The 15,348-nt window shown below is 36.0% G+C and overlaps 2 protein-coding genes across 2 annotated transcripts in view; both read left to right on the forward strand.

Moving 5' to 3' along the window:
* The window catches only part of LOC150101455 (WD repeat-containing protein 27-like), a 67,755-nt gene extending 66,845 nt beyond the window's left edge, over positions 1-910 (forward strand). Inside the window, exon 7 of the mRNA XM_090400799.1 lies at positions 882-910. Coding sequence (XP_090256925.1) covers positions 882-910 — 29 coding nt within the window. The remainder of the gene's footprint in view (positions 1-881) is intronic.
* Positions 911-6,147: 5,237 nt separating this feature from the next.
* LOC150101456 (WD repeat-containing protein 27-like) overlaps positions 6,148-15,348 on the forward strand; it is a 151,341-nt gene continuing 142,140 nt past the window's right edge. Inside the window, exon 1 of the mRNA XM_090400800.1 lies at positions 6,148-6,314. Coding sequence (XP_090256926.1) covers positions 6,148-6,314 — 167 coding nt within the window. The remainder of the gene's footprint in view (positions 6,315-15,348) is intronic.

A 15,348-nucleotide genomic window follows, 5' to 3' on the forward strand; every position in this document is an offset into this window, starting at 1 on the left:
AATTTTATCAACACCATACAATTGCTCACAATTATTATACATGCAACCATTACAAATTTTCACTTTACACATTCTCAGTAATGCAACTACTTACAAGTCCCCTTTAGCAGACAGTCCTTCACATTAATGTAATGTTCCACAAGAATCCTCTTACCTTTCTCTTTGCTTACAGTGTTGCTCCTTTCCTTCGTGATTGTTTCTTTCCTTGCTTAAGAAGTCAACCATCCTTTTCTTTATTAGATCCTTATCATAGCGATGACATGCAGCTCCTTCCTTTCCTGATGATTCGATACAATGTTTGCCTCATGGTGGCAATCCTAGTAGATGACGAATGAAGCTTCTCTTTCATTTTCCGATAATGAATGTTGATGATCTCCAGTAAGAGAACGCCTTGAGAACCCTGAAGATCAACAAATGAGGCTTCTCTTTCACTTTCCGACAACAAATGTCGACAATCCCCGGTAAGAGAACTCCTTGAGAACCATGGAGATGAACCAATGAAGCCTCTCTTTTCTCTTCCCGACCACGAATGCCGGTGATCTCAGGCAAGAGAATACCTTGAGAATCCTGAAGATAAAATTCCTTACTGACAGGGTGCCTTATATAGCCTAGATTTCGTTTTTTTTCACATGCGCGTATTTCTTGAAACTGGTCACGTGCTCACCTTCAGGTATGTTTACGTCATGTTCGCGTGCATTTTGAGTTCCTCATTTTTGGCACTTGTTGACCTTTGGATATGATGACATCATTCTTCACAAGTCTGTAACTTTCCACTTATGATAATCCTCTTAACTCTTTGCTAATCTTAGCATTAGACTTGCTGACTATACAATAACTTACAAAATTCATCATTTCAACAAATATTTAATAATCTTTTTTAGTATATTTTCTGGAATTAAAAACCATGTAAAATCGAACATGATAAGCTATGAAGTTAAGGAAATTCTGTTGAATCAGAGGATCACAACATAACTATTTCAGTTACTTTTTTTTTCTCTACAGAGGTACACTGTCTAGATTGGCTTCAAATAAGAGAAAGTACAATCGGCGTGTTTATAATTAAGAAACAAGAAAGGAATCCAGTCAGCATCCCCCCCCCAAAAAAAAAGTTATTAGTTAATGTCGTACATACTGCAGAGCACTATTAATACAATTAATGAACAACTAGGATTTTATTATTGTACTTTATCGGGAATTCAAAATCTTTTGTGATGTGCAAAATTAGATGAAGCAGTGCTCTGAGTTGAAACTCAAAAATAAATACATAATGGAATGTAACAAATATTCATTGATGCGAGCCATTATCAGGGCATCTGTCCTAATAACAGTAACATCCCTCAAAAGAATTTCAGATATGCATGCGGATTTTCTCCAAAGGAGGGTTTTTCAAATTGCTCTTTGTACAAGTTGAACAATCAGTGGCGGTGCAGCTATTCCAGTGAGCAACAATTTCCTTAGAAGACACGCAGCGTGGAACAGGACAATCTTTTCCAGCTTTACAGGAATTTATGTGAGTAAGAAGACTTTGCATTCTTCGACACAGCAATGGGATGGAGCTGCATGGAGCCTTAGCTTCTTTGGATTGCTGTTGTTCGCACTGATGAACATGTAGCAATGCTTGAAGAGGAGTTTTCTGCTTCTGAAGAACAGGCAGAAGAGCACTAGATGAAGCAGGATCGTTAGGCAGGACTCCTTGTTTCTGAAGGTAAGTTGTGATTTCGTGGAGAAAATTACTTCGTTTGCTTTCAGCAGAATCGATATCATTTTTAAGATCTTGATTTTCCTGTTTCAGCTCCTGAATTTTCTGTTTCCCACTACTCAGCTTCCTCTTGAGTTCTTCAATTTCTTTCGCTAGCGCATTCTCTTCCTCTTTGGAATTACTTTCTTTGGATTCACCACTGTCACTTGTGGGGGGTTTTGGTGAAAAAGTAGTGGGAAACAGAAAATTCAGGAGCTGAAACAGGAAAATCAAGATCTTAAAAATGATATCGATTCTGCTGAAAGCAAACGAAGTAATTTTCTCCACGAAATCACAACTTATCTTCAGAAACAAGGAGTCCTGCCTAACGATCCTGCTTCATCTAGTGCTCTTCTGCCTGTTCTTCAGAAGCAGAAAACTCCTCTTCAAGCATTGCTACATGTTCGTCAGTGCGAACAACAGCAATCCAAAGAAGCTAAGGCTCCATGCAGCTCCATTCCATTGCTGTGTCGAAGAATGCAAAGCCTTCTTACTCACATAAATTCCTGTAAAGCTGGAAAAGATTGTCCTGTTCCACGCTGCGTGTCTTCTAAGGAAATTGTTGCTCACTGGAATAGCTGCACCGCCACTGATTGTTCAACTTGTACAAAGAGCAATTTGAAAAACCCTCCTTTGGAGAAAATCCGCATGCATATCTGAAATTCTTTTGAGGGATGTTACTGTTATTAGGACAAATGCCCTCTGATAATGGCTCGCATCAATGAATATTTGTTACATTCCATTATGTATTTATTTTTGAGTTTCAACTCAGAGCACTGCTTCATCTAATTTTGCACATCACAAAAGATTTTGAATTCCCGATAAAGTACAATAATGAAATCCTAGTTGTTCATTAATTGTATTAATAGTGCTCTGCAGTATGTACGACATTAACTAATAACTTTTTTTTGGGGGGGGGGGGATGCTGACTGGATTCCTTTCTTGTTTCTTAATTATAAACACGCCGATTGTACTTTCTCTTATTTGAAGCCAATCTAGACAGTATACCTCTGTAGAGAAAAAAAAAGTAAGCTATGAAGTTACTTATCATGAGAGATTTTACATATTAACTAAGGCAACAAACTCTACCCCTTTGTTTCTGATACGCCTAGGATTCATGTACAGACATAATAATCTACCTCCATGTTCTTTTGTATACTCTTGTCTGCAGTCTGCATGACACAGTTTGACAACTTGCAGATTTCTATTCTTCTTTAGTGCCTTATGCATGTAGACATCTTTGCACATGTTTCATGGGTCTAAACTGGACGAACACAAAGTGAAAATCAATTATTTTATTTATTTATGTATTTATTTTATTTTATTTTTCTGGCGAAGTGAAAAAAAAAAATAGCCATTTGGCTTTTCTTCTTAACAAAGTGAAAATCGTTCTCTCCTTGTCAACATTTCCATGACAAAGCTCATTCTCGTCATTAACATAGTTATATAGCATTGTTGCTCTACACTCATATTCTCACTATTCCTCCCTTTATAATTTAGTTTTGATGACTCTCTCTGTGTTAGGTCTCATACCAGTTATTAGTTTTTTTAGACTCCTGATACCAAATGCATTCAGGTGTAGGCCATCCATCTTATACAAAACTTATATAAACTTATATTTTATAATATATGTATATTTTATATATTATTTTATAATATATGTATATATTATATATATATATATTATAAATATATAAATTATATTATATTATATATTATTATATATTATATAATAATATAAGTATATGTATTATTATATAAGTTTATATAAGTATATATTATATAAATATATACTTATATAAACTAATCAATCTTTTCATTAATGACATTGGAAGGAATTTGACTGCATACATACAGCAATTTGCTGATGATGCAGAGATAGGCAGAGTAATCAGGAATGTGACTGATGGAGCACTTGCAGAATGCTTTGAATAGGCTAGAATTATGGACATATCAAAATTCTAAAATTCTAATTATTATTTCAATTTCTTATTTTATTTATTTGTTCTTTATGTTAATAAATGTAAAGTTATACTTTGGTTTGATGAGATATTCAGTGATGTATTATATTATTGGGATTATTTTAGAAGTAAAACTGGTCAGGCTAGGGATCTTGTTGTTTTAGTATATAGGAAGTTGAAGTTAAGGGACCATATAGTAGAGATTGCAAACACAACTCAGAGGATGTTGTAATGCTAAAATGAACATTACCATTTAAGGATAAGAAGTCCTTTTTCCTCTTTGGTTGGCATTGAATTGACCTCATCTACACACATGCACATGCACACATGTGCATGCGCGCGTGCACACACACACACACACACACAGAGTTTCTGATGTTATGCAAATATGATGGAGTGTGTTAAATATGATATCAATATTATGGGAATTTGGCAACAGAAGGTGCTACCAAACAAGAGAAAGTGCATTGATATGACAGAGACCAAACAAACTTCTGAAATGGTAATGCAGGGTACTATTGGATGGAGTTTTTCATTTTATGAAGATTGGGGAAAGGACAACCCTGGAAGTTGGTAGAATGAATTGGTAGAATAATCAAGAAGGGAGCAAGTTAGATATTTTCTCTCATAGAGCGATGGATGATTGGACTGGCTTGTTTTAGAGGTGATGAGTGCAGGTAGTGTGAATGAGGCACAGCTGGTGTAGGTGATATGTGGTCCCTCAAATGAATTCTTGACTCCTTGGAGGTCTCTAGATTATATATTTTGGATTGAGGAAATTACAAGTGATATGTTACAATGACAGAACTGTGCTTCAATAAACTGGTAATAATAACAATGTATAAAAAATTGGGCAGAATGGATAGATAATTGGCAGAATTGGGAATCAAGCGGGGAATAAAGATCTTCATTACAGAACTAATAATTTCTGTAATTCACTGAGAGTAAGTGTTTAGATCAGGTGAGTGGAAGCAACAGAATCCCTGGTGTCATCCTGCTTGGCACTTTTGTAGTTTCAAAAAGACACATGAGAACATATTTGGATGAAGAACTGGTTTTAGTTCTTCATCCAAATAGATAGAATGTTAGTATAATCAATGGGCAAGAAGGAACTTGTTAATACTTAATTTGAAGAGCTTTGGATTGCATTCCATGGAAAATACAGGGCCTGATACTATTCCAGATGGTGGCAGTAGAAAGGGATAAATAAGGAGGAGGAGACATTTTTTCTGTGGATTTGAACTGTGAAGGAGTGTTATGTAGTTGCTGCACATGTTTGAGTGTATTTTACACAGGGTGGAGGAATTATTGATGCCAGTTTGGATGAACATTTGCCATGGAAGTATTTGAGATGAGATGCAAGCAGCAGAAACTGTGCACCTTTTTGAGAGCAGATGGGGTGAATTGGTGAGAGATCAGTCATTAATCAGCCTAATTGCTGTCTTCTGTATTGAGTCAAGTACCTAAGTTCTCCCTACCTTTAGGTAGGGAGAACTTAGGTACACCATGCTAGATGTGTGAACATTATTCTATAGTTGATTGGTGTCATTTGTATAGTATTAATAGCTGTTCAGAGGTGAAGTAACGCTTTGAGAAAAAGAGAAATCCTAATTTTTTGGATGCCAAGGAAGCAATAATTGTAATGTGCCTATGCCAAGAGAGATCTGATAATAGAGTAACCATGAAAAGCAATATTATTATTTTATCCGGAGATTAGGATGCTTTTGAGAGACTGGAATTTAACAGTTCTTTTTCTGTGAGAGATGAGACAGAACTGTGTTTTGCTGGCATTGAAACTAACAAGTTGTTCAAACCCTAATGAAGTTTCAAAATCAGAATTTAGAATAGTACAAGTTATTTTTGTTGTTCTAGAAGTTGTGGTGATTTGTGTGGGATATGGTTTGCTGAATGAGAAAGAGGAGTATAATGTGCTATCGTCAGTAATGGTAGGTGGTCAACTGGAATAGGTCATTGATATGAATAGAAGAAGAGAGTAGGTGAGTAGTTGCATTGTTAGAAGATAAAGAACATTTGCAACTATCACAAGTAGTGTACATCCAATCAGAAAGCTGGCCGTCCAGTTGCAAAAGTCATAGGACATACCAAGTGATGGGAGTTTACTTAATACACCCTTGTGCCAGATCCTGTTGAAGGTCATGGATATATTAAGTGCCCTCTATCAGTAAAAATTCGAACTAATTTTTTTCTCACTGCCCAAAAAATCCTCCTCCTTGTGATTCACTTTTGTGCAAACCTCGCTCTAATATATCAATTTTCCTGATTTTTATGGATTATTGAAATATTTTGGAATTTATGGGGCACCCTGTATATATATATATATATATATAGCTAATAAAAATGTTTTTGCTTAAATGTGGATTTTCTGACTACCCTATAACTTCTGGGCTGCCTGAATGTATATTTATAATATTATAATGGTTGTATAACATGAAGTTTTCAATATCTACTTACTTAAATGAAAAAACAAAACAAAACAAAACTGCATCTCTTGTAGATCCTGATCATTTTGGATATTCACATGGAATGGAGTACAGCTATCAACTTTTGGCATTAAAGTTTTTTAATACATACTCTGGAAATTCATCAGATAATAGGTAAAAGATAATTAATAGTTATTTAGCAGTGTTATATATTAAATGGTAACAACATGTTCACTAGATTGAATTTTTTTCATCACTTTGCAAATAAATAAAATTTAATGTAAACAGAATATAGATAAAAAGCTTTTCTATTATTCTGACATAATCTTTATAAATGTTTCTTGTTTTTTATTTTTTTTCACCACATTCATTTTACAACTTTCTGTATTAATAATTATAATTTTTGAAATCAGTATGATAAAGAAAACTGGAAAGAAGTGCAGAAGTTATTATTATTATTTGACACCTCCAGGGAATCCAAGTACTCATCGAGGGAGGACACCTGCTCTGCAACTCTGTCTTCACCATTCAATCACCAACTGACTGCAATTACACCAATGCCATCTACTACTGACCACCACTCATATTTCCACAGACAATCACAAACATCCTTGTCCACGGCGAGATTCAAACCCACAGCCTTTTGACTGGAGAGTAGTTAAAAGTTATAAAGTTTAAAGTTAAAAGTAATTTGCTATTATTTCTATTATAAAACAAGATTGTTGGGATTGAAAAGCCAGAATTGTTTGAATCATTTTTGCATACGAGATATGTACATAATTTTAATAAGAATTATATATTATTTTTTTCCTGTCGAAAACTGTACTTATTTCTCACTTGATCAGTTAATGATGCTGATGGAAATATGAGAATTAATTCAATATTTAGCTGTAATTTAGTTGGTTTTAATTAAAATCTATATTTAACTAAGAAGAAAGAAAACAGAAGTTTAACACATTAATTTTTTGTAATATTCATGCCTAGCTTCATATGTTTGTCGGTTACTGTATATGAAGAGATAGTTCTTGGAGGTTTTCCATTGGTTATACTATAAATTAAAGATACCAAGAAATTATATTCTTGGTTTAATCCTTTATCCAATTGTAAGCAAACAAGCTTTGCACCTTAAGTATTTTCAGGACAGGACAACTTGTATATAGAGGCTAATGACTTCACATCGCTTGCCTTAGTATACCATAATACAAAGAAGATATCCATACAGATATGTATAATGCTGTGCATTATGGGAAGGGTCACTATCCAGACCAGTTTCAATCTTTATTAAGATTTCATAATTGGGAGCCAGATCCACAGGTGATACCAAGGTTGAAATAATGCAGAAGTCATGTTTCCATATACGAGTAACCAAAAGGTGTCACACCTTATTATTAAAATACTCTGATTAGAGATAGTTGTTGGAAGTTTTTCCACTTGGTATTTTTCACAGTCAAAACCGGTCTGGATAGTGAACCTTCCCATAATGCATAGCATTGTACATGTCTGTACAGAGATGTGCTTTGCATTATGGGATACTAAGGCAAGTGAAGTGAAGTCATTAGCCTCTATATATGAGTTGCCCTGTCCTGAAAATACTTCAGGCACAAACTTTGCTTACACTTGGATAAAGGAATATAATTTCTTGGCATCTTTAATTGATAGCATAACTAAGTGGAAAAATTTCAACAACTATCTCTAATTTAGAGTATTTGAATAATAAGTTGCTACACCTTTATGCTACTTGTATATGGAAATTATGACTTCTGCATTACTTCAACACCTGTATCACCTGAGTTATGGAATCAGAAGGAACATCCCAGTCCTTTTTAGGGCTTCCAGGGTAGCGGATGGCAATGCTGTAGCTAATGAAGTTTTAACTGAGGCTCGGCTAATGCCATTACTCAGCCATGACTAGAGCTGTTAGCTCAATAACATCCCATCCACACAGATTTTCTTCATTCAGATGATGGGATAAAGAGTCAAGGACTCGGTCCATCGCCCAGTTCTTTTTAGAACTTTTAGAACCTGTATCACCTCTGAGTCTGGTTCTCACTGATGAGACCTCAATAAAGGTCAAAACCAGTCTGGGGTAGTGACTCTTCCCATAATGCATAGCATTATACTTGTCCACATGGAGATGTGCTTTGCATTATGAAATACTAAGACAAGTAATGTGAAGTTATTAGCCTCTATGTATGAGTTGCCCTGCCCTAAAAATACTTCAGGCACAAGCTTTGTTTGTTTACACTTGGATAAAGGATTAAACCAAGAATATAATTTCTTAGCATCTTTAATTTATTCTGTATGAAGAGAACCTTCCCTTTCAGGACGAATAGTTTGTTCTTAATTATATTGATAACAGGGTACTTTGTGATGCTCTAGCTGTAAGAACCTGTCCTACCTTACAAGTTCTTATAGCTAGTAATCCTCTCAACTAACTTGGCTACTTTTGCACTGTGCCCACTTGAGTTCTATACTCTATCTACCAACACTTGCAATTGCCTAGTTTCATCAAATTCTTAGAGTATAGTTCTGTCTGTGTAGTACAAATCTTGTAATTTTTTTTATTCCGAAATGCATAGCTTTGTAGTTTTCCACATTAAATTGCCAGCCATTATTTTTTGCCCATAGTTTGAGTCAATGTAAATATTTTTGCACTCTCTGCCTTGATTGACTATTCTATAGTACTTCAGGCCATTAATCCCTAAATCTGACCCATATTGTTTGCATAAGCATAATTTTAGGATAAGGTAGTTAGTCTTATGCCAAAATATATATTCCCGTGTTTGTGTGTGTGTGTGTGTGTTCTTCTGGCCGGTTGTGGGATGAAAAACTTGAGTTTCCAGGAGAAAACACCTGGAAACTCAAGTTTTTCCAGCTATATCCCTGATAAAGGTTCTTAATCTTAAGTGGAATTCAAACCTAGATCTTTCCTGCTTCATGGACACTGATAGCTATGAAGGCTCTCTGATTAACTGTTATGCTACCCAAGTTTGCATCATCAGCAAACATCAGAATATTTGTCCTCGGAAGTCTGAGCACAGAGCCCCAGCATACCACTAACATGATTTCTCCTGGATTCTGCTACTTCATTTAATATTTTTGGACATCTGTCCATCAGCTACCCTTATATACTTGTTTAATATCCACTCCTGTTTGCTATGATTTATGTAACAGAGTTCCATGTGGTGTCCTGTCAGAGGCCATTATTATTAAGGCATAATCTACTCTTCATATTCTTATTCCCCCATTCCTGAGAAGTCTCTAATGCCTTTACCAGTACTCCCTAGATGCTGATTGGTCTTTTCCCTGCCTCCTACTAGGAGATGTGAGAAGGTAACTAGCCCAGATCAGAGGCAGTGCCAATCCCTTTCACATTCTCATAATAAGTAGACTTATATCTATATAAGTACACTTATATCTATATATATCTTGCTTGATCTAGCAAGTGCAAGATAAGAAAAATTGAGAACATGATCTGGAGTGAAAGGAAAATTAAGGAGCGAGTGTTATACAGCAATTCAGTAGTAAAAGGTGTAATTGATGAGAGTTTGACAAAATCGTGCTTTTCTGGTGTGAAAATCAATTCTGTAAGTGAGGCTATTAGAGCACAGAGGCATAGGGTGAAAGAAATGATTGTAGTGGCGAGAACGAATGATTTAAAAGGTAAAAAGTTTGCTATGAGAGAAGAGTTGAAAGAATTACTAGGGTTAGCAAAAGAAAAGAGCAAGAGAGAAGATAGTAAGTCTATCTTAACTCTCTCACTATTGCTGTGGTATGACAGAGTAGAGTTGAGAAGGAGGACGATAATTGCAAATGACTCTATGCGTAGGTTATGCAGGAGGAGCGGTGTGGAGTTTGTGGATATGTGGAATGAGTTTGACAGGCGAAAGGACTTATACAAGAAGGATGGTTTGCATCTGAATGGATTTGGTGTTCGGAGACTGGAAAAATTGTTGTTGAATGAAGTGAAAGCGGATGTGCAGAATCAGGGAACCTAGAGCTTTTGGGGGGGGGGGAGGAGCTGTTGAGTGCAAATCCCTTTCACATTCTCATAATAAGTAGACTTATATCTATATAAGTACACTTATATCTATATATATCTTGCTTGATCTAGCAAGTGCAAGATAAGAAAAATTGAGAACGTGATCTGGAGTGAAAGAAAAATATGCAGATATCAGTGAAGCAGTTGGGTGTAAGAATATGTATGATATGCCTGAGTTAGTATGAAGGATAATCCTTTTGGCCACAGATTATTGGCATTAGTGAGACATGGGCTAATATAAGATGATATAGTTAGTGGTATAGAATGTGAAGGGTATAATGTGTTCAGGAAAGACAGAAAAGAATGGGGAGAGGAGTGTTATTAACGATGAACTGCAGCCAAAGAGAATAGAAGTTCAACTGCAGGATAGTGAAAATAGCACATTTGAGGCTATCTGATGTGAGATTGAGGCCAGCAGAACAAAATATACAGTTGGGTGCTGCTATAGACCAGGCAATGGAATAGATGATGGAGATAGTATGCATAGGCAAATAGACTCGATGAGTGGAGGACAGATAATTATTATGTGGGATTTCAACTATGGTAACATTGATTGGAAGTAGGAGAGGACACATGGGAGGAAGGAAATGGATTTTATGCAGTTACTAAGGGATAACTACCTGAGATGGTATGTAATTGAAAATACTAGGGGGGGGGGTCCAGAGTGCTCAATTTGACTTTTGACTATAACAAATATGACCACGTTGCCACAAATTGGTGAGAGTGATTATAAGGTCTTGACCTGGGAGGTGGCTAAATGTTGTGGAATTTTCAATTAAGACAGGGTATATGTGGAATTACCAGGCTGGTAAGTATGACAAGCTTAGGAGATTGCTTGGATCGGTGCCATGGCATGTAAAACTGCAAGAGCTGGATGTTGATAGTGCATGGGAAGTGGTAAAGGAGTGTTTCAGGGAGGTAATGGCTAACTGCATACCCAGAGAGCAAATCAAGCGGGAGTTAAATGAATGAATAACACCATTAAGCTTGAACTCCAAAAAAAAAAAAAAAAAAAAAAAAAAAAAATTGTGGAGGGCGGGAACAGAACAAAGCACAGGCCAGAAGGGTAACTAGTGTGGTAAGAAAAGTAAAAGCAGATTATGAAATGAAATTAGCAATGCAAGCTAAAGAGAATCCCAAACGGTACTTTTGTTGTGCTGCAAGTAAAAGAAAAAATGTATATGGCAGAATGATTTTAAGGAATGCCGATGGTAGGGAGGTAACTGAATTAGTCGAAATAGTAGAATTACTAAGCAAACACTTTGCAAGAGTATGTCATCCAGGTGGTGATATTGCAGGAATGAAGGAACCAATGGCTTATATGGGAATTGAGATGAACAAAAATGGAGGTGAATAGTATATTACAAAACTTTAATGCATACCTAGAGTCCAGAGAGCAAATCAAGTGGGAGTTAAATGGATGAATAACACCATTATGCTGGAGCTTCAAAAAAAAAAAAAGAAACAATTGTGGAGGGAGGGAACAGTACAAAGCTCAGGCCAGAAGAGTAACTAGTGTGATAAGAAAAGCAAAAGCAGATTATTATTATACATCTGTGGGATTGGATGGTATACAGCTCAAGTCTTACGTGAAGCAGCAAAGGAATTGTCAGTGCCTTTGACCATATTGTTTAATTTAAATACAAAATTAATAACGAAAAAACTAACGTAAAAAGATTATTTAATAGTATAATTTTTGCTTGTGTGTCACAGGCATCTTCAGTACATTTTAAGCTCAAATTAAACAATAACTGAAAATTCCAAAAAGTGCCACCTAAGTAGTTAGTGTAAAATAACTAAAAAGGTCAATAAATTTCCTTAAAAAAAAAAAAAAATTATATATACAATAAAAAGTTAGGAAAGATTAGCTGAATTATAAAGTACTATCTCCCATAAAGGGAATAGACGTAAACCATCAGATCTGTTTAAGTTAGGAGAATGAAGTAAAGTTTCACATGTTTCTTTATAAAGCTGTTCCATGAGGAATCGACTTTTGTGAAGGACTCTTGTCTTTTTCCAATGAACTCTATGTCTAGTGATGATGGCATGTTCTGCAAATCCAGACTGTTCGGGTTCAAGGTATTGAATATAAAACCGGTGTTCTTCTAGCCGAATAGAGGCAGATCTTCCTGTTTGTCTGAAATAAGATAATCCACAAGAGCAAGGAATCTGGTAAACACCTGGATAATTAAGATGTGGAAGCTTGTCCTTAGGAGAAGTGAGAAAGGTAGAGACTTTTCTGAATGGTCAAAAGGCAACAAAAATATTTAGTGGTTTTAAAACTTTTGCTATACATTCACTAATGCCTTGTACATAAGGAATAGGAATGTGTGTTATTTCTTCTGTATTTGAAGAGGAAGACATATTAAAACTACTCAAAGCTCATTTGATGAAGGAATTCTTATATCCATTAAATAGAAAGGAAGAAGTAATATATTGCAGTTCTTTCTGTAATAGATCGTCTGAAGAACAAAAGGAGTGGGCACGGTGAACCAGTGTTTTAATAGTTCCTGCCTTTTGACTGCTTCAGTTACTGTTTGTCAGTTATTGTTTAATTTGAGCTTAAAATGTACTGAAGATGCCTGTGACACACAGGTGAAAATTATACTATTAAATAATCTTTTTACACGAGTTTTTCCGTTATTAATTTTGTGTTTATGTGTCTGCTCATGGTTTGCCATTATTAAAACTTATTGTTTAATTTAAGAGTCAGCTCTGGGTTAGTCCTGAGGAGGTGGAAAGAGGAGGAGAAAATAGTTCCATTGCATAAAGGTGGCTCCAAGACTGTTGTTGCAAATTACCAACAGATCAGCATATCAGGAGTCGTTTGTCAAGGTATTGGAGAAATTAGTGAAGAGAAAAATACAGGAATGGATAGGAAATGGAATACTGTGTGGGGGCAGCATGGTTTTGTGAAGGGTAGATCATACCTCAGTAACTTGCTCACGTATTATACTACAGTGACGGCTGAACCGGATAAGAGTAATGGGTTTACAATGATACTGCTGGACTTTGCTAAGACCTTTGACCGAACACCACATGGAATTCTAATCAGTAAACTGCAGCACATGGGGATGGATATAGGGTTGCTGAGATGGATAGGAGGGTGGTTGATTGTGAGATATCATAGTTATTCAGGAGTAGAGTCCAAAAGAAGGCCTATGACTAGTGTTGTGCTGCAGAGGTCTGTTCTTGGAACCATTGCTATTTAATTTGTTCATTAATGATATAGAAAAGGATCTGAGAGGAACTGTTCGGTTATTTGCTGATGACAAAGTTGGGTAGAGCAATAGTGAATATGCATGATGTCAGAATTTTGCAGGATGATTTGAATTGATTGGCAGACTGAGCTAAGGAGAATGGATGCCAGTTTAATATGGCAAAGTGTAAGGTTATGCATTTTTGGGTGAAAAGATTAGCAGTAGTATACCACATTGGTGGAACTCTACTCCAAGAAATTGATGAGGCCAGGGATTTGGGAGTGTTGGTGGACAGGGAGTTGAAGTTTAGGGGGCACATAGCAATGGCTAAATCAGATCACTTGGTTACTGAAGAATACTTTGATGAACAGAGACAAAGAGTCAAGCAGGTTATTATTCCTCTTTATCGAGCATTGATAAGATCCCATCTTGACTACTGTGCCCAGATCTTGGCACCAGGGTTTCTTCTTGATGGGGAGGAGGTAGAGAGGATCCAGATGTGATTGACCAAGATGGTAGCTGGTCTATGGAATGAAACTTATGAGAATAGGCTGAAGATCTGTGGGTTACAGAAATTAGTTGATAGGCAGAAAAGGGGTGATATGATTGAGACATTTAAATTACTGAGGAGTTTTTATAAGATTAATTCAGAGGAAAGTTTTCAGAACGTGTCTGATGGTGGGAGAACTAGGGGCTATCCTTGGAAACTGAGCAAGAGTATAGTTAGCAAGGGTGTTAGAACTAGTTTTTTACTTGGAGAGTGGTGAATGAGTGGAATAAGCTTGCAGGGTCTGTTGTGGGTGCCATGACTTTGAATGAGTTCAAAGCAAAGTATGATAGATACTGTATGAATGCTGAATAGTTCTTGGCATGATGTTTAGAGCCTCCTTCAGTGAGTCTAAGGACTCCTTGGAGTTGCCCGTAATAATAATAATATTCCATTTAATTCCATAGTCTTATTTGCATTCAGTTGCTGTGATGTCCTAAGTACTTCCAATTCATAAATCTGTATTCGCCCATTAGTTTCAGTCACATCTGTGACTAATTTCTTCTCATAATCTGATTTTGCTTTCCTTACAATACTTGTTGCCCTTCTTGTCTTTGCTTTGCACTTCTCATGAACTTGCTGATCACCTGTAAATTTAAAGATACCAAGAAATTATATACTTGGTTTAATCCTTTATCCAAGTGTAAGCAAGCAAAGTTTGTGCCTGAAGTATTTTCAGGACTGGGACAACTCGTACATAAAAGCTGATGACTTCACATCACTTGCTTCATCAGCTTTTATATACGAATTGCTCCAGTCCTGAAAATACTTCAGACACAAACTTTGTTTGCTTACACTTGGATAAAGGATTAAATGAAGTACAATATATAATTTCTTGGCATCTTTATTTTATAGTATAACAAGTGAAAAAACTTCCAACAACTTTCTGATCACCTATCTCCACATTTTCTTTTTGTAGTTCTTACTTAATGATATTACTTATTCATCTAACTTGGATTTATCTGTCCTCCTAACCTGCTTCTTAAACATCTCCCAGGCATGTTAATATCCTTTCCTTGCAGTTTCTTATACCATGGAATTGCTTCAAGCTGTCTACTAAGCTTATCATAACCGTCTAGCTTGTAGTTCCACATATATCTCTTCTTAACTGAAAATTACACTTGTTTGATCACCTGCCCTTTGTTTATGACCATATCCTCTGATGCTATCACCAGAACCAGCACTTTCAAATCCCAAGTCTATCCCCTCCCCCAACCCACACACTCCATTGCATGCTGTTTCAAATTTATTTCTTAGTAGATGAATAAATCCCATTTCCTTTCTACTGTTTAATCTTTGCATGTCATTCTCATTTTTCCTTCCAATGATAGGGTGTATTATCTCTCTCTCTTTTTCTAGTCTCTTTCTCACATTAGATTGCCTCAAATACACCATCTTCTATACCTCTGATGACCTACT

This window comes from Typopeltis vanoorti, chromosome 11 (genome assembly GCF_054136105.1).
Source record: "Typopeltis vanoorti isolate ZY-2024b chromosome 11, IOZ_Tvanoo_1.0, whole genome shotgun sequence".
In the NCBI taxonomy this organism is placed as follows: domain Eukaryota; kingdom Metazoa; phylum Arthropoda; class Arachnida; order Uropygi; family Thelyphonidae; genus Typopeltis; species Typopeltis vanoorti.